At 41.4% G+C, this 21127-nt stretch overlaps 2 protein-coding genes across 2 annotated transcripts in view; one reads left to right on the forward strand and one right to left on the reverse strand.

The window, feature by feature from the left end:
* CA8 (carbonic anhydrase 8) overlaps nucleotides 1-14406 on the reverse strand; it is a 57457-nt gene extending 43051 nt beyond the window's left edge. The window contains exons 1-3 of the mRNA XM_082499697.1: nucleotides 14271-14406; nucleotides 13698-13889; nucleotides 9392-9516 (exon numbers count right to left, since the gene is read on the reverse strand). Coding sequence (XP_082355823.1) covers nucleotides 9392-9516; nucleotides 13698-13889; nucleotides 14271-14349 — 396 coding nt within the window. The 5' untranslated portion in view covers nucleotides 14350-14406. The remainder of the gene's footprint in view (nucleotides 1-9391; nucleotides 9517-13697; nucleotides 13890-14270) is intronic.
* Nucleotides 1-21127, forward strand: part of CHD7 (chromodomain helicase DNA binding protein 7) — a gene marked incomplete at its 5' end in the record, with an annotated part of 588463 nt that overhangs the window by 381655 nt on the left and 185681 nt on the right. The window lies entirely within an intron of this gene.

A 21127-nucleotide genomic window follows, 5' to 3' on the forward strand; every position in this document is an offset into this window, starting at 1 on the left:
TTCCATTGAACGATGAAGGCCAGGAAGGAAAAAGCAAGAATTTTAGCACAGGACCCTCCATCCTGCTTTTACTCTGGATTCTTGCCAACCTGAGTTGGGTGTATGTGTGTCTGTAGTGCTTTTACAGCTTCACAGTTAGAAAGAGCGAAGCTTGGGAAAAGGACTGGCCCTTGATGAATAGCTGATGATATTACAGGCTAGTAATGCCATCAAGAAGACAGAAAACACAAAGTGCTATGGGTTAAGTATTTAATCCTGGAAGTGTCACTTATATGACTAAGCATTAAACATTAGCATGTCCAATTCCACCAAGTGTTGGCTGCAATTTGTTGTCCTGGATTTAAGAACAGACTGTTCATATGTAGAAGGATTTAAATCATTGATTTAATTTTCAACAATAAATTCTCTAATAAAGGCAGAATAAAAAAAAAAATACCTTCCCTGCTAATTTACTAAGTTTTATTAATAACTGTTTTGAATCCCATGGCTCTCTGTGTTTCAAAGCTAAGGGTCTCTCTAAAGAGATGAGAATCTGCAGCTGCATATTATCTTCTTCAGTCATAATCTTGACTGTTCTCCAGTGAGCAGTTGCTCTTCCACACTGCACTCCTCTAGGGAATTCAGTCATTTTTTTTCATGTAATGTTGGCTAAGCTTCCATTGAAATAATAAACTCTTGTTATACATCTCCAACAGTCTTCTCTTGAATTGCAAGTTTTCAGATTGCCTAATGTTATTATACTTTTCTCCTCTCCCATAGTTCCATAACTCTGCAAAATTTGTTAAACTCTAACTGTTCCCCAGTCCAGTTCATTACATGGCCTAATGCTGCCATGGTGAGAAGGCAGGAATGACCAGTGAGACCATCTCATCGGCAACAGTGCGGCCTATGGACTAGGGCATCAGATAGCCCTGTGGTTAAATTGCCAAACTGGGATTTGCAACATACGTTAGGTATTTTGGTACTACAGTGTCTGAAAGTCATACTTAGAATACATAGAATTCAAGCATCTAGGAATCATGAGTCAGTTCTCCGTCAGTTCTGAAAAAGGCATCATGTGTGACCACAGCCAAACAATTTAATCCCTTTGAACTTGTTTTCTACCAGTTCATTGGCAATAGCAGAATTTGTCTCCCTCGCACTGATGTCTTAAGGATTACATTATTTGTGCTTGTGAAGCACTCAGGAATGACAGCAAATACCTGTGGAAGCCTTCAAAGGTTTCCAGCTCCTAGATGATCTCTAAGTTTCATCCTTTACCTCTTAAAAGCCATGTGTGCACTGTTAGCACAAGAACACAATATTTTGGGTTTAGCATCAGAAAGCTATTATCTCCCTCTTAAAGAGTATTCACTCATGCACTGGGGCCAACCTAGGAACTGGTCCTGACACAAGCATGCAGCATGGAAAGGGAGGAAATAAGGAATCGTCTTTCCCAGCTTCTTCCACAAGTGACAGGTCTTAGACAGAAAAACAGTTAGGCCTAGTGGTTAGGGAAAAGTGACAAGGAAAACCAAACAAGAAAACCAAAGCACCAAGAAACTGAGGCAAGATGTGAGCAGATTGCCAGCAATCATCATGGCAGAAATTAGAAAATTACATAAAACTGAAGCAAATCACACCAAGGGCAGACAGCCAAGAAAAACGGCAAGGAAGAGACTTGAGCAGCCATGTTGTTGTGCTCAAACTTGGGCTTAAGTCCTCTTCAGATGTCCCATCTTCTAAGTGACTACACAAGCTATTCTCCCACAGCGGAGTGAAAATATAAGTAACCCTCTTGTTAGAGTTGGGAATGGGGTTTGCAATAAGGCATGTCACAATAGCAGCCTCTATATTCATGAGCACAGGCACTGTCACCAAGACAATTATGTGAAAAAGCAGAGTATGGAGAAAGCAAAGCCACATTTCTGTTCAAGGAGTGGAAAAGATTCACATCTTTTTAGAAAGTGTCAGAGGCTATATTGTTTCCACCGCAGACAAGGATTGCGAAGAGATATTTTGTTTAAGGTTACATGTCTGCCTCCGCGAGGATGCAGAGCCACCAAACCTGTTAGTACAGGCTGCGACTGAACATTGCATCTTAGTCCAGCACAACTGCAAGAAAATGTGTTGTAAAACATCTGTTACAGGCGAAGCGCAAAGACTGTCCTCAATTTCTGGCAGAAATAAACGAATAAGCTGAGGTGAGATGGAATGGGGAACCCAAGGGAGGGCTTCCCTCTTTAGTCACTCGTTTTCTTCTCATTCTCATTTCCTTCCCCCAGCTTCTCTCCACCTGCGACATTTCTCCTTAGAAGAGTTTTTCCTATTCTGCTCAGTCATTTGTATTTTGGACCATTTATTTCTTAAGAGAATACTCCATCATGGTAGAAGTTACAAATCACAGACTATTGCAACTGCCACCTCAAAAGAGTTTTAGGTGCATATGAGCCACAGTGTTTCTCCCCACATGACTGGCTGTAAATAAGAGAACTCTTTTAAGAGAGACAAAATGATAAAAAAGCTTCAGTATAGACTATTATGCCACTATTCCTTGAGCTGCAGTCTAGCAGCTTATACCTCTTCCTCGATCCAATAAATAAATTGCAGATTTTGCACAGAAAGAAAATCACATTTGCTACCTCTGAAGAAGTGTACAGTTCTTCCACACAGCTTAACTGAGCATTTCTCAGGCAAAGCTAAAAAGCATGTTTGTGCTAGCACATCAGCCCATTTTTACACCTGCTTTTTTCACAAATCCACAATACAAAGCACATAGATATATTCCCTGAAAAAGTCAAACTATATGTGACTGAGAAAAACAAGGGCCAATCCAAGCTCATATTGACAAATTACCTAGAAACAAATTATACTTAAGAGACTGCATGGATCTATTTAGGTCAAATTAACCTTCAACCACAATAAAAATATAATACTGAAAGAGCTTAGCAACTAACAATCTCAAGAGTCATAAGCTGCTCATGTGTGCTTTTACAATGATGGTTATTTTATTTTTTCTTGTTGGTTTACTGTTTCCCAGTATACTGGGAGGGGACGGAGAACTCCCAGGTTTGTACCACTACAAAAAAAACAAACAGAAGTCACACCAATTAGGGGGCCACAGAATGTATGGTCTACAGAAAAATGCAGAAAAACACCTGCACATACAGAGTTAAGATCCCACATAATACAACAGCCCTAGAATTGGTGCTAGGACCAATTTTGCCCATGGAATGCTGTGAAAAGCTAAGTATTATTGTTATGTTTGTAAATGTCATCTACATAATGTGTAAAAGATTCTGTTTCTGTTTGAATCAGTGCCGATTTGGAAAACAAAACTGAAAACATCTGCTGAGACATTGGCCTGATTTTCCTGTGTTTTTCCACCATTCTGTCCTCAAAAATTAGATAATGTCCAATGGGCAGTTCTATTTTAAACTATTATTAATCTGTCATTCATAACCTGTCAAGGATAGAGCTATTAAATGAATGTCATTGTTTTCTTCTAAGACGCACTGTTTTAATCATGGCTTACAGTATTCATCTGCAATGATTTCAAAATTTAGGAAACCAGCCAAGCCTTTGAGTAACAAGTTAATCGTCCACCAGAAAACTTGGACAATTTCTAAGCAGAGTTCCAGACCTCAGCATGAAGCTAAGTAAACCCTTCTGGAATCTGTTCTTTTTGCCTCATGTTAAATTCATGACTGCCTAAGCAAAATACTCTTCATTCATAGCTCTTGTGCTGCCAAAGCGAGTGGAATGAATTAATTTTTTTTTCAAAAGCAGGTAATCAATGCAATCAGCTAAGGCAACAGTATTTACTCCTTGATTTAAAACCTTTTCTTTTAGGGTTTATGACTGGGATCATGGTCCCATTAAAGCTACCGGCAAAAATCCACAGATATCAGAATTGAGCTCACATATTAGAAATTACTGTCATTCCTGCTTGCCATTCACATCTACCCAGTCCCACTGTAATTTGTAAGTCTCTGCATAAAGAGGGAGAGATACGTTTGCATACACTCTATCTCCCAGGCCTTCTATTACAATTACAAATACTCTGTTTTATTTTTTTAACCCAAATAATTTGCTAAAAAGCTAATAAGAAACTGATTAAAACAGACAGCAAGATTAAATAATGTTCACAAAGAATATTAAAAGTTGGCAAAGAATAAATTTCTGTGTTGAAAGCATGACACCTCCTCTCAAGAACTGCCAGAAAGGGGATGCACAGTATGCAGGTATCTGATTTCAGAGCCAGGCACAGAGAAATCGCTACACCAGAGACTGTAAAGACTTAGGTAGGTAAGTGTAATGTTAACCACCTAACCTGAAGCCCTAAAGCTGTAACACTGTTTGATGATCCTTAGGCAGGCATCATTTCATGTGAACAAAGGAAAACTTAATGGTTTAAATCAGACCAAGGATAGGGTATGTTTTTTGCATGATATTTAACTTCATTGCAGCAGGTATTTCAATAACTCTGAAAGAGTCTTCAGAATGAATTAGTCTGCCCTTCATTACACAACAGAAAGGAACATCTTTTTTCCTGTATAGAACTGATTCTGGTCCTTCAGGCAACTGTATTTTCTTCTATTCCACTCAAAAACTGTAGGACAGACCATAATAGTTTTCAATCTTCATGCACATCTTGGAAACATTTTTTTAATTATTTTCTGCCAATACTCTTCTACTGAGAGCTTTCACATGGTTCACAGCTAATATAACCCTACATTTTAAAGAGGACAGATTACAGAAAATTATCCTCCTGGTCATATTATAAGTGGTGAAAGGAACCTTTTTTTTTTTTTTTTTATTATAAGTGGTGAAAGAAACCTTTTTATTTTCTCAGATAGAATTTTATTTCAGAACAGCAGCCTGGAAACAACTGTTCCCTTACGGTCAGAGTGTGCCTTTGGTCACACCACCACTTAAGTAAGAGGAAGAGACACCTTTAAGGCATTATTTTCCATTTCCCTTCACTTCCAAAGCAGTGAAGTTTGTTTGGTTTGGTTTTTTTTTTCATAAAACAACATTGATACCATCATATGGTTCACTTTCTCCTGCTGTCTTTCCTGTCTTTTTTGACTGTAAATTGATTCGGTCTGATACTATAGTATGCTGCGTTTATACAGAGATCGGGTACAATGGACTTCCATTTGTAGCTGCCACTATTTTAACTTTGCTAACAACAAAAATAAATAGCAGTAATTTGCTATTCCTGTCCCTCTCTATCTCCCTGTTATACATCAAAAGTAAGGGAGAGAGTCAGAGTTTCATTATATCTTCATTTGTTCTTCCACCTTCTCCAATCCATACTCTTGGCATGAAGAAAAGGAATAAAGATGTCAAATAGTTCCTCTCTTTCTTACACCAAAATCAGGTTCAGGTAACTCACATGTGGGTATAAGTGTGGATTTTACTGCTCTGTGGAAATGTGTACTGTAAAGCACAATCTAATCTTTGGTACCTTGTTCCATTTGCTGGCAAGAAACAGTCTTTCAATGTTAAGACCATTACTAAATATTTAGCAAAAGCAGTGGCAAAAGTAACTTTGGGGATAAGGCAGAGTAACACTGTTTATGTACGGTAGAAGTACTTGGTGAAAAAGATTTCTGGAGAAGGTTGCACAAATGTCTCCTTCCAATTTCTGGCCAAAAGGCAAGAACAGCCTTCATGCTCTGGTTTTCATGGAACAGAGAGAGGAGTATTGTACTAATACATACAGCCCTCTGCTCTTCCTTTGTTTAAAAGATGTTACTGTATTAACCTGTTTCAGTGAAAATGATAACACTGGCGTAGTACTGTCAACAATCTGGTTTCTTCAGTCAAGAAAGGTGGAAAACATATCTTTGCTGAACCTCATATAATAATAAAAACAACAATGAACTCAGCCTCCAAGCCACATGAACAATGTTTTTTTACAGTGTGAATTATTTCAAGAAGCCATTCCAGAGGTTACATAAGCTTAGTAGTCTAACCTATTTCACCCTGAACCTATATATCCTAATCATGAGCAAAGGCCCCAGCTGTCTAATAAGAAATAATAGATTTTTTCACTAAGAGACACAGGATATTACCCAACTAATACAGGATATTGCCTAATTTCTATAAAAGCAGTTATGGTACCAAAGGGAAAGAGACTAAGGAACTGAAGAGTGTTCTTCCAAACTTTGAAAAATAACACTCTTTTTTAAAGTCATACTTCACAAAGATCATTACACTGATAATCTGAAGCTGTTCCACAACCATTTGGTCCAACGTAATAAACCAAAGCCTTACAGTCTTCGGTCCTAAAAAAACAGACTGCTGCACCAGTCAATAAATAGTCTTAGATAGTCATATCAGAATAGTCTTAGATAGTCATATCAGACAGATTTCTGTAGAACTGCTTGGGTTTTATAATAGTGTAATGGAGTATCTAATCACAGAATCACAGAATTTTCAGAGTTGGAAGGGACCTCTAGAGATCATCTAGTCCAACTCCCCTGCTAAAGCAGGATTGCCCAGAGCACATCACTCAGGACTGCATCCAGGCGCGTCTGGAAAATCTCCAGGGAAGGGGACTCCACAACCTCCCTGGGCAGCCTGTTCCAGTGCTGGGCCTAGTTTGTTGTGTTGTTAAGGTGCCCACTTAAACCAAGCACTTATGTTTCCATACTTCCCTTGACTTGTCTCCTTCCCACAAAGAGAGAATTTAAAATCCTTATCATTTGCTTTGTAAATCATTTCTAGTTTCTTAGGAAATCGTCCTACTAGATTTGCTCACTGGAAGAAGATCCAGACTTATGCACTTGGTGCTCAACCTATTATTAGGCATGCATTTGTGCACAAAGAACTGCCAGATTATTTTGCATTTAATACAGGACAAAAGCATAAACTACACCAGACTGCTTGTGTATAGCCAAAACAGGCACCCATCACTGTTTGTGTTCAGTAACTAACAAACCCAGTAAACATCAAGCCCAAAATGTGTTCAGAATTATGGTGGTTTCCAACAACTGTATAACCCAATGCTAATGTTAAAAGGTAAGAAAATAAGACTTCCCCTCATCAAAATGATTGCTCTCCACAAAAAAAAAAAAAAAAAAAAAAAAAAAAGTGGGACAATCCTTGGAATGGAAACAGAAAATCTTCTATTCTGGAGTCTCAGGTGTACTAGTTCATAAACATAGTAGTCACAAGCACCTGTTTTATTATTACTCATGTATAGTATTTGATTTGGACAATCTGAGATGGATTTAATATAGCAGCTCTTTGTGCATACAGCAGAAGGAAATGCAGCTCATTTGTCGAACAAGCTGCCCTGCGCTTTCTTGCAACACGGGGCAGAAGATGATGAACTGGCTCAGCCAATATACCTGTGTGCAACTGACCTTGAATACAAGCTATGCTGTCATTTTCTGCCAGAAGAATTAATCTGCATAAGGATCCGCTTGCAAAATTAAACATTCACACTGTGTTTAAAATGTGTTATAATTAATTTTTTTCTGCTACAAAATTTTTGCATCAATAGTTATTTCTTGGAGATTAGAGTCCAGCTGAAAGCTGCTTAGATGCAAGACACAGGATAACACTGGCTTGCTCACCTCCAGGTGATGTTTTTCAACTGTGCCAGAATTCTGTTTGTGCAGCTGCTGTGCTGCTTTTAAAGTAGGTGAAGAATAAAATCCCTTCATGACTGATTAAGTTTGTTGTTTTGCATCTCTGGGTCAAGTACTTTTTTCTCTGCACTGATCTGGAGTAGAGAATTCTGGGTTTCTGCAGATTATCAATAGACTGATCCCACACACCATCAAGACTGTTTGTGAAGTGATCCTTAATAAGCAAGGAGACAGGAGACCCTGATAGACTCCCAAGTACAGTTCTTGACATAGTTCATGTCAATATTTTGTGATCACCACACACTGGATCAGCCTTGAGGAAGAGCACTAAGCAGAGACTCCCAAGTACAGTTCTTGACATAGTTCATGTCAATATTTTGTGATCACCACACACTGGATCAGCCTTGAGGAAGAGCACTAAGCAGAGCTGTTTCATAATGAACAAGCTACTTCCTGCCTCAGGGAAACACTGCAGTATCCTGAAGGTCCATAAAAAACATAGTGTATATGTTATGCCAGGTAATCAGGATGCAGCAGTGATTCCTCTGCTTTCCCTTCGGTTGATGAGTCTTCCTCATTCAAGTAATACTCCTGAATTGCCAAGATCTGCCTGAAATCAACCTGCAAAGAAGATCTGCCTCAAATCAACCTGCAAAGCCCCTTCACTTTATAGATGAAGTTTTTTGATGGACCAATGCAAAATAGCAAACAGCAGAGACCAAGATCTGACCCACAGCTCTTAAAGAAAGTACCTGAACAACGCTAAGAATCAGGCTGATGGTGTAAGTCCACAAGCTTTTTGCACCTAGTTCTGCAGTAGGTGCTCTAACACTTATTATATCCTTTTCTGTAAAGCAGTTCTGTTCCCGTAGTCCAGCACTCATTAATATAATGCTACAAAAACAAATTTCCTAGCACTGAACAACACAGAGAAAAAGGAAACAGAGTTTCAGACTTGTGAGAGATAAATAAGGCAAAAATAACTCAAAGAACTCTGAAAAAATCTTGATTTTCTTTAAAACCAATAGTGCACAACAAATGAAATAAAAGATGGAAAACCAAACATCAGGATTGGCATCTGTTAAAACTAGTCTTGCAGCCCAGGGTCTAAGGGGTACTCCAAGCCACTCCTTGACAAGCGTAAGCAACGGGACAGTGGGAAGTGAATTAATATGATGAACGGCTGCTGGAGGACAGGAGAAATAGGTCCCAGCATTTTGGGTTGCCTAGGAGCCCCGACTGACACCCCACGAACAGCTGAATTTTTTCAGACTGCATTATCACTTTGTTTGTGTTTCAGAATTTTGTAATTCATTGAGATATGACAGAACATACCCAACAATATCACATAATCTTCAACTTTCAGGTATGTAAAGCTATTTCACGAACAAATTGCTCTGCACTTACTCCAAATTTACCTAAGGTGCTATTATTCACCATGGAAATATTTCCAGTGGCTAGTTCTCCCCATCTATAGCTATTAGTCAAGGTGACATAGGAAGTGTTGAAACGGCAGATCTTGTTAGAACACTAATATTATTAAGACAGAAGTTAATAATTCTGCAAGTTAACTTTATGACCAATTAATCACACAATGTGATGAGTGCTGGAGGCATTCTATTCCAGATGCATATCCTAATTTACCTGCACTAAAGCACACCTCAGCAAGATAGCTTTGTGGTTGAAATATAAAGCAATAAAATGCTGAGCTAAAAGAAACTCTCTTTCAAGCTACCAGGAATTCAGGCTATGAAATAAAGTCTTCTGCATTTAGTGAGTGTTATGCAACACAGTGTCACTCTTACCTCCATGGGAAAGGCCTTAAAATTAACTGTGTGTTCAGAACCACGCTGGTTTTCTCTTCCCCAGTGAAATCGAACATCATGCAGTTCAAACTCATGTCCTCGAGGTAATGGCCCCCCTATTAACACTGGGAAAGAAGACAAATGGTAAGGAACTTGGCTTTCGAAGCAGACAAGCCACTGAATATATTCTCCAAATACAATGGGGAGATTGTTGCAAGCTTCTTTATTACCAGAGGTACTAGAGAGGAGAGAGTAAAGTTGACGAGACTTGACATCTTTACTTTTGAAGCACTGTGCAAGTACAAAACACAAATTCAGGCAGTTATGAACAACAGTAAAACTGCTGTCATGCTGCACTCCTTGTTTTAGGAGGCAGAACAGCTGGTCATAGTGCAAAATAAGAACATTGTACCTTTATCAGCCCAAAGAGTGAATATGTTTATTGCTCTTATCAAGACAGTAGCTGTGTGCTCTAAACAGATGGCAGGGTTCTGAACTGAACTGGTAACTACCTCCAACTCGTCCAAATGCTTACTCTCCATCACCTATATTTGCTATGAGTCACAGAAACTGATAGAAAACTTCAGATTGCCAATATTTTGCTAGGTAAAGGAGTTCAACCATATACCACCTGTCAGACTTCTGAGATACAGAATGCCTCCATAACAAAATATAATCAAACCTACACACAGGAGGAACAACATTCCTCATTTACTTAAAAACACCTTCTAGGCAGCCGTAGCTGTTTTATTACTTCAGTTTTTTAAACATTTGGAATTGCTTAAAAGTATTTATCCACAATTTTAACACACACAAAAAAAATAATATTATATAATAGCTCGATATTTTTGCATTAATAGAGACTTCCACCACAAGTAGTAAAAGCAAGCAATTGTACCTTGTGAGCCCCAGTCTATTTTGGAATTAATCAATGGAAACATTTTGCCCAGAGATTTGTGACTCTGCTTCAGATCAAATATTACTCCACAAGCTGTAGGTAACTTTGCACTGAAATCATCGAATATTGGCTTCTAGGCAGGGCTAGATTTTACTTAAGGGCTTTACAGTCTTCCTCATTAAATTCTAGCTTATGTTTCATAGACTTTGAATGAACCTTTTACAATCTCTGGCAATTGATAAGGATTATTTAATTGCATAACCTACAGCATTAGGGAATTAAAGTTTCATAATATAAAGTTATTGTGACACACAAACTAAATGGCCTAGTTTGAGGCATAAGACACAGTGTAACACTAAAACATAATTTAGCAATTAAATCATATTGCAACTGTACAAACACAAAAATAGAAGTACAGAACTATAAGAAACCTGAAAGAAAACTGATTAGTTATGGTTTTGATAAGCAATTACATTGGAGAAAAAATTAAAATATTCTGATTAACCCTCCTTTAATAATTCTTCATAACTAATCTAAGAGCCATTAGGGTTTCTACAATGAAATGTACTAAATGTAGTTACAGGTTCGGACTTGCTTCTTAAACTTGCTTTATCTATATTCTATCTACACCTATATCCTATAGGGAAAACCTATAAATCTGGTGAATTTTAGGGGAAACAACCAATTAAAGTATTTAGGGAAATCTGGACAACTGTAAAGAAACATGATACTTAATTAGTGCCATTTGTTAGGAAAATTATGCATTTTCTCTGTTTTAAAATATTGCTCCTAGAGAAAGTGTAAATAGAAAAAATGTCCTCTATACGATGCAGCTCTGGATCTGCAGGAGCTTCAAAGAGTTTATTTATGAAGCTTAAGTTATAACACTGGTCCTATGATAAAAATATTTCAACACATGAAGCATGTTTATTTTTCCTTTGCCTTTCATCAAATCTTGATCTTTGTCAATGCATGAAATGTGTAACTTTGCTTTGCCTTTCAGCAATTTTTGATCCTCATTAGAAAATGATTCTGAAACCATCACCCACTGTGCAATCCACTGCTGGCTTAAGAGAAGTCTCTCTGTTAGTAGGATATCCTCTAAAGCGTTTTTCAATATACAGTTCCATTACACAGTTGGACATGCTTCTTCCACCTAATGCATAACACATGTAAAATGATCAAACTGGAAGCAGCCTGTGAAAATGTTTGCAATTAAATAACACGAAGGATTTGGGAACTCCAGATGGACTGTCTGTCTTGAGTTAAAGGATAAAATCAATCACAAGTAATGACAAATTGATTTTAATGTGTATCTTAATCAGTTTACATTTTCCCACAAAGAAGTTTTCCTTTGACTGTTAACATTACAGTAGATGAGGATCTCTTGCACATTAATTGGACAGAGTTTCAAAAGCATTTAGTGCTCAACAGTTCCCATTAAAATAATCTGGCTAAATGGATTTGTCATCAGAGATCCCCTGTGAGGAAAAGAAGCTGCAGGAGTTTCCGCAATCCCTGAAAACTGGCCAGAATACTAGGTCAAACACAGCTCATTAACTCTTTTCACCTCTTGGTAGGGATAACAAATGTTGTCTTCCCCCACCCAAAAATGGAAAAATTACCCCCTGTTTACAAATGGAGAATAGGAAATTATGTAACATGAAATCTAAGGAAAAGCTGAAACTAAAACAGGATTTTCTAAATCGTAATTCCAAACCTTAGTCATACACTTTTATTCTATTTCACATTTTGTCATATTTCAAGATTCATCAGTCCGGAATCACACTACATTTAAGTTAAAAAGAAGCCTTCTCCTAAGCCTCTAATGGTTTTGAACATGCATTTAGGTGTGTTGGTCCCATCTAATTATTTCTGCTAAGTTACAAACTTCCCTTGGGAAAGGTAGGGTTGAAGGAGTTGCATTTTGGCATGTGAGCGATGACGTCGTTTGTGGTCACTCTCACTTCCTCCGCAGGAGAATTCAAGAACCTTCCTGATCCTGCAGAGAGAATCGTACTCCTTGGGAAAAGAGCTCTGCTTCTGATGAAGGCAGTAAAACTGGCTGGAAGCACAAAATTTATATCCTATTGGAAATCTGCAAAATTCTGTGGAAAGAAATGTTCTGTGTTGCAACAATACATGGAATTTATCATGGAAAGGAAATTACAAAGGAAAGCACCATTATTAAAATAATCAAACTCTTTCTTTTTAAAAAAATCAGTGTAAAACTGAACTGACTCCCTCATTCCCAGCACAGCTGTAGCTCCCAGCACTACTGAGATCTCAGATGGAAACAAAAGTTGGAATGTCTCATGGTTTGACAATGTTCAGCCATTTAAATGCCCCCAGAAGGCTGTTACTAGCTAAGATTGGTTAGAATAATTTGGATGCTCTTCCAAACAGATGGTAAGAACTACCACAGTGCTGGAAAGCACAAATTACTTTTTTTCTTCCAACTTTCTTGACAGTTGTCTCCTTCATACAGAATAATTTATCCAGATGAATCATAGAATCATAGAACGGTTTAGGTTGGAAGGGACCTTGAAGATCATCGACTTCCAACCCCCCTGCCATGGGCAGGGACACCTGCCGATAGACCAGGTTGCTCAAAGCCCCATCCAGCCTGGCCTTGAACACCTCCAGGGATGGGGCATCCACAGCTTCTCTGGACAACCTGTTCCAGTGCCTCACCACCCTCAAAGTGAAAAATTTCTTCCTAATATCTAATCTAAATCTACCTTCTTCCAGTTTGAAGCCATTCCCCCTCATCCTATGAAAGGTCTGAATGAGATACTGCAATTTCACTTAAGTTGAAATTGCTTCTTTCATTATTTGCTTCTAATTCTTATTTGATGAATGACAGCAAAACACCCTTTAAGAAATGATGACTGCTTTGCTACCTGCTCTTCATTAATATTGTACACATGTATAACTGGAACATCTATCTTAAGCTGCCCGAGTCTGCAGTTAGTATTCACAGCCCACTCAAACTAATGGAAAAAGCTCTTTTAACTTACATAGCCTTTTGACCAAGGACAAAATTTGCCAGCTGTGCAAAATAGTTTGGCATCACACTGCCTTAGCCATAGCCTGGACTGCTTCTGAACGTGGACAACCGCTAATGCCAGCACATCAGACGACACCACCACAAAAGGAAATTCTGGACAGGCTCTGAAGCGATCCCACTGACCATCCAGTTTGGCGTCGCGAGTTGCAGGTCCCGTGGCAAAGCCTGCTCCTCTCCCTGCTGCCCGAAGCCAAGAGCAAGGCTCCCACCGGGCTGCGGGAGCACAACCGCTCTCCGCCGGGAGCAGCCGCCGCTCCTGCCCCGCAGTGCCCGCGTACAGCCCGGCTTCGGGCACCACAGGCGTTCGCGGGCAACGCAAAGGCCGCCTTTCAGCCTACCTGATTTCGACTTCAGGGCGATCTGAATCGAATGCCCGTCGTTGACCACCTCGCAGTCACGACACACGACGTAGTTTGGCGACAAGCGCACTTCCAGGAGCGAGGGGTCGTATTTAGCTTCTCTGGAGTTCAAGTTAATGGGCGACTGGTACTCCCCGTTCGCGTCCGGAAAAATCAGCCCCCACTCCACTCCTGAGGCACAGGGGAGAGCCGTTACGGCGAGATCCGGCACTGCACGGCGGCTTCCCGGGCCGGCCAGACCCCCCACCGCCCTCACCGCCCGCCTCGCTGCTGCCCACCGGCGGGGGAACGGGCCGGGGGGTGAGGCTGCTCCGCGACATCTCGGCCCCGGGCGACCGCTGCCGGGCGGCCCCGCCGCCGCTGACCGACCTGCCGCCCGCCCGCCCGCCCGCTGCCGGCCGGCGCTTCCCCGCTCCCCGCGGCGGCCGGAGATGGGGAAGGGGGATATGGGATATGGGGGGTGTGGGGAGCGATCTTCCCCTCCGCTCCGCCGCTGAAATCCTCCCACCCGCTCCCAACCGCGGCGAAAGTTTCTCCCCGCCCGCTCCTCACCTTCCTCGTAGCCCCACTCCGGAGCCTCTTCCCGGCGCGGGAAGGGCTCGGCGCCCTCGATCAGGTTCCTGTCAGCCATGGGCGGGCGCCCTGCGAGCGGCCCCGGCTCCCCTCGGCTGGGCGGTGTGTGTATGTGTGTGGGGGTGTGCGCGCGCGGAGCGTGTGTGAGGGGACGAGGCGGGCTGGCGGCGCTCCGCACCCTGCCTCGGCCCGCCCTCCGCCCTCCCGCCCCCGCCGGCGGGTGTCGCCGTCTGGCGGGGCAGGGGCAGAGGTGACGCGGGGGCGGCCGGCGGGCGGGCCCGGGAGCCGAGCGGTGTGCCGGGGGGGCGGCGGGGCCGGCGAGAGGGTACAGGCGGCAAACGGCGGAGTGGGGAGAGGGGCCGGCGGCGGCGACGGCGGCAAGAGCCGCGGTCCAGGCTGGAGTCCCCCGTGGGCCGCCGCTCCCCTGTCCTCCCCGCGTCTTCCTCGCCTTCCCCGGCAGGCTGCTCACCCTCGCCTGGGGCGGGGGGGGTGTGTGAGGGGGTGTCCCCCCTGCCCCGCTGGGCTGGGCACAGGCGGCCTGAGCAACTTGGACAAGGGGAAGGGCAAAGCCCTCCCCTTGAGGAGGAATAACGCGGCTGGGGGCTGCCAGGCTGGAAAGCAGCCTGGCAGAAAAGGGGCCGGGGGGGCGGGGGAGGGGGGGGATCCTGGTGGGCACCAGGTTGGACGTGAGCCAGCTGCATGCCCTCACCGTGGAGAAGGTGAATGATAACCTTGGGCTGCGATCGTCGAAGCAATGGCAGCAGGTCAAGGGAGGCGATCCTGCCCTTCCACGCAGTGCTGGGTCTGGGTTTGGGCTCCCCAGTACAAGAGGGACGTGGACATACTGGAGAGAGTCCAGCAAAGGGTCATGAAGATGGTTAAGGGACTGGAGCAGCTCTCCTATGAGGAAAGGAGAAGAAAGAAGCCTGGAGAAGAGCAGGCTCGGGGATCTCATTGATGTGCACAAATACCCGAAGGGAAGATGCAAAGAAGACAGAGCCAGGCTCTTTTCTGTGGTGCCCAGTGACAAGACTAGAGGCAATGCGCGCAAACTGAAACACGGGAGTTTCTCTCTGAACATCAGGAAACGTTTTTACTGTGAGAGTGACTAAGCTCTGTCACAGGTTGTCCAGGGAGGTTGTAGATTCTCCATCCCTGCAAATACTCACCTGAACAGGGTCATGGGGAACTTGCTCTGGGTGGCTCTGCTTGAGCAAGGGATTTTGACAAGGTGATCTCCAGAAGTCCCTTCCAGTCTCAGCCATTCTGTGATTCTGTGGTTCCTCCTCACCGCGCAGCACTGTGGAAGGATCCCTGTAGAGGGAGGAGGCCCTCAGTGTGGATAAAGGAGCCCCTGAATAAGCAGGGGAGCCCAGCTCTGCCCTGCTGTTCTGAAGGAGGGATGAGGACTCCATACTCTTTACAGTGACCCCTTCATTTAGGACACATCCAGGAGTGTGGCTTCAACTCCTCCTGCAGAATATAGAGGATGTAGAGTTTGAGGAAAGTCTCTCCCCAACACAAGGATGCCTCAATTCAAGGATATGAAAGGACTCTTGCTCCTCCTTTACCAACAGCCATGTATGGACCTAGAGAACGTTCATTCTGGCAAGGGAAAAAAAGGATAGAAGGGACCTCTGTAATAGAGATCTACCCTAGGCAGTGGCCCAAATGCTTGCATTAGTGACAGCGAGGGGCATGGGAACCCAGCACTGCAGTCTGCAGTCCCTGACAGCAACCAGGAAAGCTAACCGAGGCAGTAAGAGTTGCTGTAATGGTATGTGAAAGTGCCTTTGGCCGCTTAAAGACAGTGACCAGACCTCCCTGCATTCTGGTATCCCAAGAGGATAATATCCTGACCCTGTGGTGTTGGTCCACAAGGTTTGATCTAGGTGTGGATCTCATTGTGCTTCAGTGTTCCCCAACTCAGCAGTAGTACCTGTGATTCCTGTGCAGGGCTGACATGGGAGCGGAAATTATCATCAGTGTGAAAGTGAGATGGAAGAAGGATTGAGCTGGAATTTCATTAATAAGCCAATAGAGTATTGTTCATGAGCTGCACGCAAGGTGAAAAGAAAATAGGACAAAAGAGGTAGAATGTACTGGGTTGGGTTTTTGTCAAGATCAGAACAGAAACACAAGTTTCCTTCTGCAGGATCATTAGTTACTATTGTCGCTATGGATGGTTGAAAGGAATATATACTACTAAAACAAACTACAACTGTGGTGCAGCTTATTGAGGCAAAAAAGAAGAAAATATTACTCCTCATATAGTGAGCACCTGACATCAGTACAAACAGAAAACTCGGGTTTTTTAACACGAATTTTAGTCACGTGAGATATCATGTTGTATATGCATACCCATCTCCCATACCAAACTGGCTTTATTCGTTGTTAAGTTTTATTCCCTAATCACTTCTTAAACACACACTAGTTGTTTCTATTAATGTCAGTACCTTTGAATCATTGCTCAACCACACGGGGAAAAAACAAACATTCCCCTAAATCATCACTGACTCTCATCCATCTGACTGGAAATTCATTTTCCTCTTCAAACAGAGTCTCACATTTTGAAAAAAAAAAAAAAAAACAAACAAACCAGTCCTAGGAGGCCGGGTTCATTCCCTTGCTCCTCAAAGCACAGTACTTCATTCATGCCCTCTATTAAGTCCTTTCCTGCAGTAGCTTTCCTGTGGGACATCTGTTCTAGAATTTCACACTTATGAGGGGCAATATTATCAGACCTGCGAGTTCCTGTTTTGCAATAAGTACTTTTCATGGCTTTCCATAGTTTTTGTGGCTTCTGTTCATAAGTGAAGAACTAAGCTACTTACATTTGTTGCTCTTCCTCTTAACCTTTCCATCCTTTCCATATCTCTGCAAAATTAGACATAACAGGTAAAGCCTTACTGAATAGTGGCATTTCTTTATTCCCATATGTCTGCTGAGCTGTTTTTTGTGCAAATACCCTATTTCTTCTATAGTATCTGCCAGCCATAGCCTGATATAATCAGCAGATTAGATTCCACTGAAGATTCCTATGACTTCTTTCATGGTGAAGCGTGTAAGTAGCAAAGGAGTTCAAGGGTATGTCTCCACAATGAAATGGAGCACAGGACAAATCTCTCACATTTAACTCCAACCACAAATGTGGATATTGACCTGACCAATCTCTGCACAAACCAATTCATTCTTTTGTGAACCCAGCTTCAAGTAAGAGGATTGAGACAATCAGATGGAGATAGTGGCACCATCTAAGCCCTGTTCAAGATCAGTGGGATTTGGACACCTTTAATGATGTAGGCACACTTGAAAGTGTTGTGCTCTGTCAGTCCATTTTTGTTCCTCTGTATAGTATCCTGATGGTGCCCTATGCACTGCCCTTTGCCACATATTGATGTACTGTGCAATCATCTAGAAACACTCACCAGTGTAGCGTTATGTTACCTGATAGACTTGTCTCAAGGCATCCACTTCCACTTTACAGTTCTTTCCTCTTCAATTAAGTGCGCTCTTTGCAGGGATCACATGGTTCATGCCAGCCATCTGTGTTCCATCTCTCTTAAACTGACCTTATATTAATCTTCAGAAAATTTATTATTACTAGACATCTGAAGTTTAAGTTTGTGTAGAAGCTCCCAATGGTTGCCTTTCCTACAAAAAGATGTTAAATGTATATAACTAAAATACACATAAATGCACTTTTTATTCTGTAAAACTGTATTGCTTCTGGTGTTTGCTACATTGGCTCAGCATACTGAAAAATTTGTAGGGAGGCATACTTATGGCCCTCAAGCTAGTATCAAATTGATGGGCAAGAAGTAGGAGAAGCCCAGCCAACGTGACCTTCGTAAGTGACATGGTACCTCACCAGCAGAAGCAGAAACAGGGCATCTCTCTCCTGAATCCCGGTTCAGCCTTTGATTCTGTGGAGCATGCTGACTTCTTGTTTAACTGGGATTAATGATCACACCCTTTGATGATACCAGGAAGAAAAAGCTCAGGCACAGATCCAGGGCTTAACAGTTCCTCTTTGAACTCAGAGGACAGTAGTTTGGTGTCTCTGACATGCCTTTTTGTCAAATAAGAAACGGCATTTTGAAACATGTTTGGTATAATATGTAATCCTGGTGAGACTGCAAACAAATGTTCTTGTATTTCCTATATCTAGATATACATCTTTGTTATACAGTCACTGATTTTTCAAAAGCCAATATAACTTCCCTAAACACCTTAAAATGTATATACAGGGAAAACCATGCCTGAACAAAAATTTTGCATCCAAACACTGAAATTTGTATGCATAAATTGCCATTAATGACTAGCAGCGTTTTTTTAAGAGGTTACATTTCAACAACTTATTACTTTCACCACTCCAGAAGGGAGAGTCCAATGCAGAGAACTGTACAGGTTACTAAGAAATCTGTAGGAAAAAGAAAAGCAGAATTACATACAAGTTATTTTAAACTGTACACTCCTACCAGCAGGACTCTGTGCAGGCCACAGAACTTATGGTTATTTCTCTGATTCGAGGGATGAGAAATTCAATCTGTGAGATTATCATATTTCCTTTATTATTCATTTCTTTCTTTATTACCTTGCTGCCAGCATAGAGTAGTTGAGGGCACCAGGACTCAATATTATGATAAGGAGAGAAATATTCTGTGGGATATTAGAGTATTCCATTTGGGGCAATTTAGAGTCCATTTATGCTTCTCTAAACCAGATCTCAGTTCTTGCCAAGGTGTCCTGAAAGAAAAGGCAATGTCCATACAGCAACGTAGGCAACTAGAGGGATCAGGAGCATATAGCTTTTACAGTGAACAGGGCTTCCTATTTTGCTTCCTGCCTTGCACTATGAGGTTGGCCAGCAATCATCTCTCACACGGTCTTGTTTCTATCTTTATTTCTTGCCAGGTTACTCTCCCAAAGAAGTTTGATTCTTTTCCAAACTTAGAAGTGTAAGCAGAAAGTTTCTGCATTTGACCATTAAAGCACTAGTTTATATATAACAAAATTGAAAATCTCTCTGCACATGTTGAAAGGAACTCATTCATTACAAGGTATAATATTCCAGTATTCCTGGAATAATATTATTTGCCTATCATTTTTTTTCTGCAGCTGAAGTAATGTGTTGCAAAAAGGAAAAGGATGGTCGGGTAATATAAATAGTCCAAGACGAAAAGGTAAAGAGAGATCATTTTCAATAAAGTGAGCATTTATAGCAAAGAGAAACCATTTACAGTGAAAGACTCCGTATGTTTGCAAGTCAGGTTTACGTTGGCAAATGCCGTCCTGCAAACATTGCAAAATAAGTCGGCTGGATCCCAAATTCCCCTTACATCCACACCAAAAGGTGGTTTCAGTGGCCTTGTGTGTTTTATGGTCTGTAAGTGTAAATTTGTGCTTCTTGGCTTTGCCAGCTAATAGGATCGCAGACTGGTCCTGCATACACTTTACACGTTTCACTTTACAATATACATGGTTTTGGGAGGAATTAAGATCAACATATTGATCTGAAAGTGTGTACACAAGTTTTTCTACAGTACGGGTATAAAACTCTTAACATGCAAAATTGCATGTGTAAGAGTACAGAAGAGATGAAGGGAAAATGTGAACAGACTAATATTTCTAAAGCAATGGGCATAATCGGCATATATTCTCCCCATGTTCAAATGTGTAAAATGGGGCTATTATGGCTGCCTGTGAGAATTCACACATACATCTAGAGGACACTAAAACTATGACAGGATAGTTTCAAGTTCTTCAAAGAAAACCCAAGGAATAGGAAGCCATTTCTGAGGACTAAAAATACCACAGTCGAAAGGGAAATGAAGAAATAATAAAAAATATAGTGTAATTAAGGGTACACTAAAAAAATAAGAGAATAATCTATTGTAGTCTCCTGGAGTTTTTCTTTTCTCTAACAGAATCTAGCCCTGGAAAAAAATAATTATAAAGAATTATAAAAAGTGGCGAAGACAACAGGAACTGCTGATGAAGTGAAACAAGTATGAAAGCAAAGTGAAATCCTGCAGACAATAGCAGAGTAGAAGGGAAGTGAGGTGGGTTTTTTTCCCCTAGTAGGCTAAAAGGAAAAGAGAGATAAAGGATGAAATAGAATCTGTTTGAAACACAGAATGCAAGGGTCCTGACATGGCAAAACTCCTATGTAAATAGTTCTTTATTTCTTTAGGAAGGAAGCAGAACTAAAGATACACCCAGACCCAAATTCAAGGAAGAAGATGGGATGCCCAGAGGAAATATCTGCAATAAGGAGATGATAAATATTTATTTACCTACCTGTAATAATTTCAGATCTTTAATATTCAGTGAGATTCCTGAAGGATTATGAGTTTCAGCTAATTCCTATTAAAATGAAGTAGCTTTTTGTCAGTGAAACTGATAGATGTTAAATCCGCTACCTGAAAGTTAAATGTTTAAAAAAGAATTACTGAATCAGGGAAAGATTTAATATCTTCTACTGTTTAAAATAAAATGAAAGAATGAGCTAAATAATGAACCTGAGCAGTTTTTCACTAGAAGAGCCCCAGTAAGTGTTGGCTTAAAGGTGTTGGCTTTGCGTCTGGAAAGCTGATGAGAAAGGGGACGCACTGATCAGGATCAAGTGGCAGGGGGATAACAACACATTTGATTCTGTAAAAAAGAAGAGTCTGTTCTTCATTCATTCTACTAAGTTTTGCTTATCAATGTGTAGACATTTGTAGATGACAAAGTGCTCACATGCCCCGTTCTGGTAAAGCTATGAAATCTCACATTCAGAGTGCGATCTGGCTTCCTATATCACACACTCTATTACATTTCACACAGTTACT

This window comes from Vanellus vanellus (genome assembly GCF_965231255.1).
Source record: "Vanellus vanellus genome assembly, chromosome: 2".
Classification (NCBI taxonomy): Eukaryota; Metazoa; Chordata; class Aves; order Charadriiformes; family Charadriidae; genus Vanellus; species Vanellus vanellus.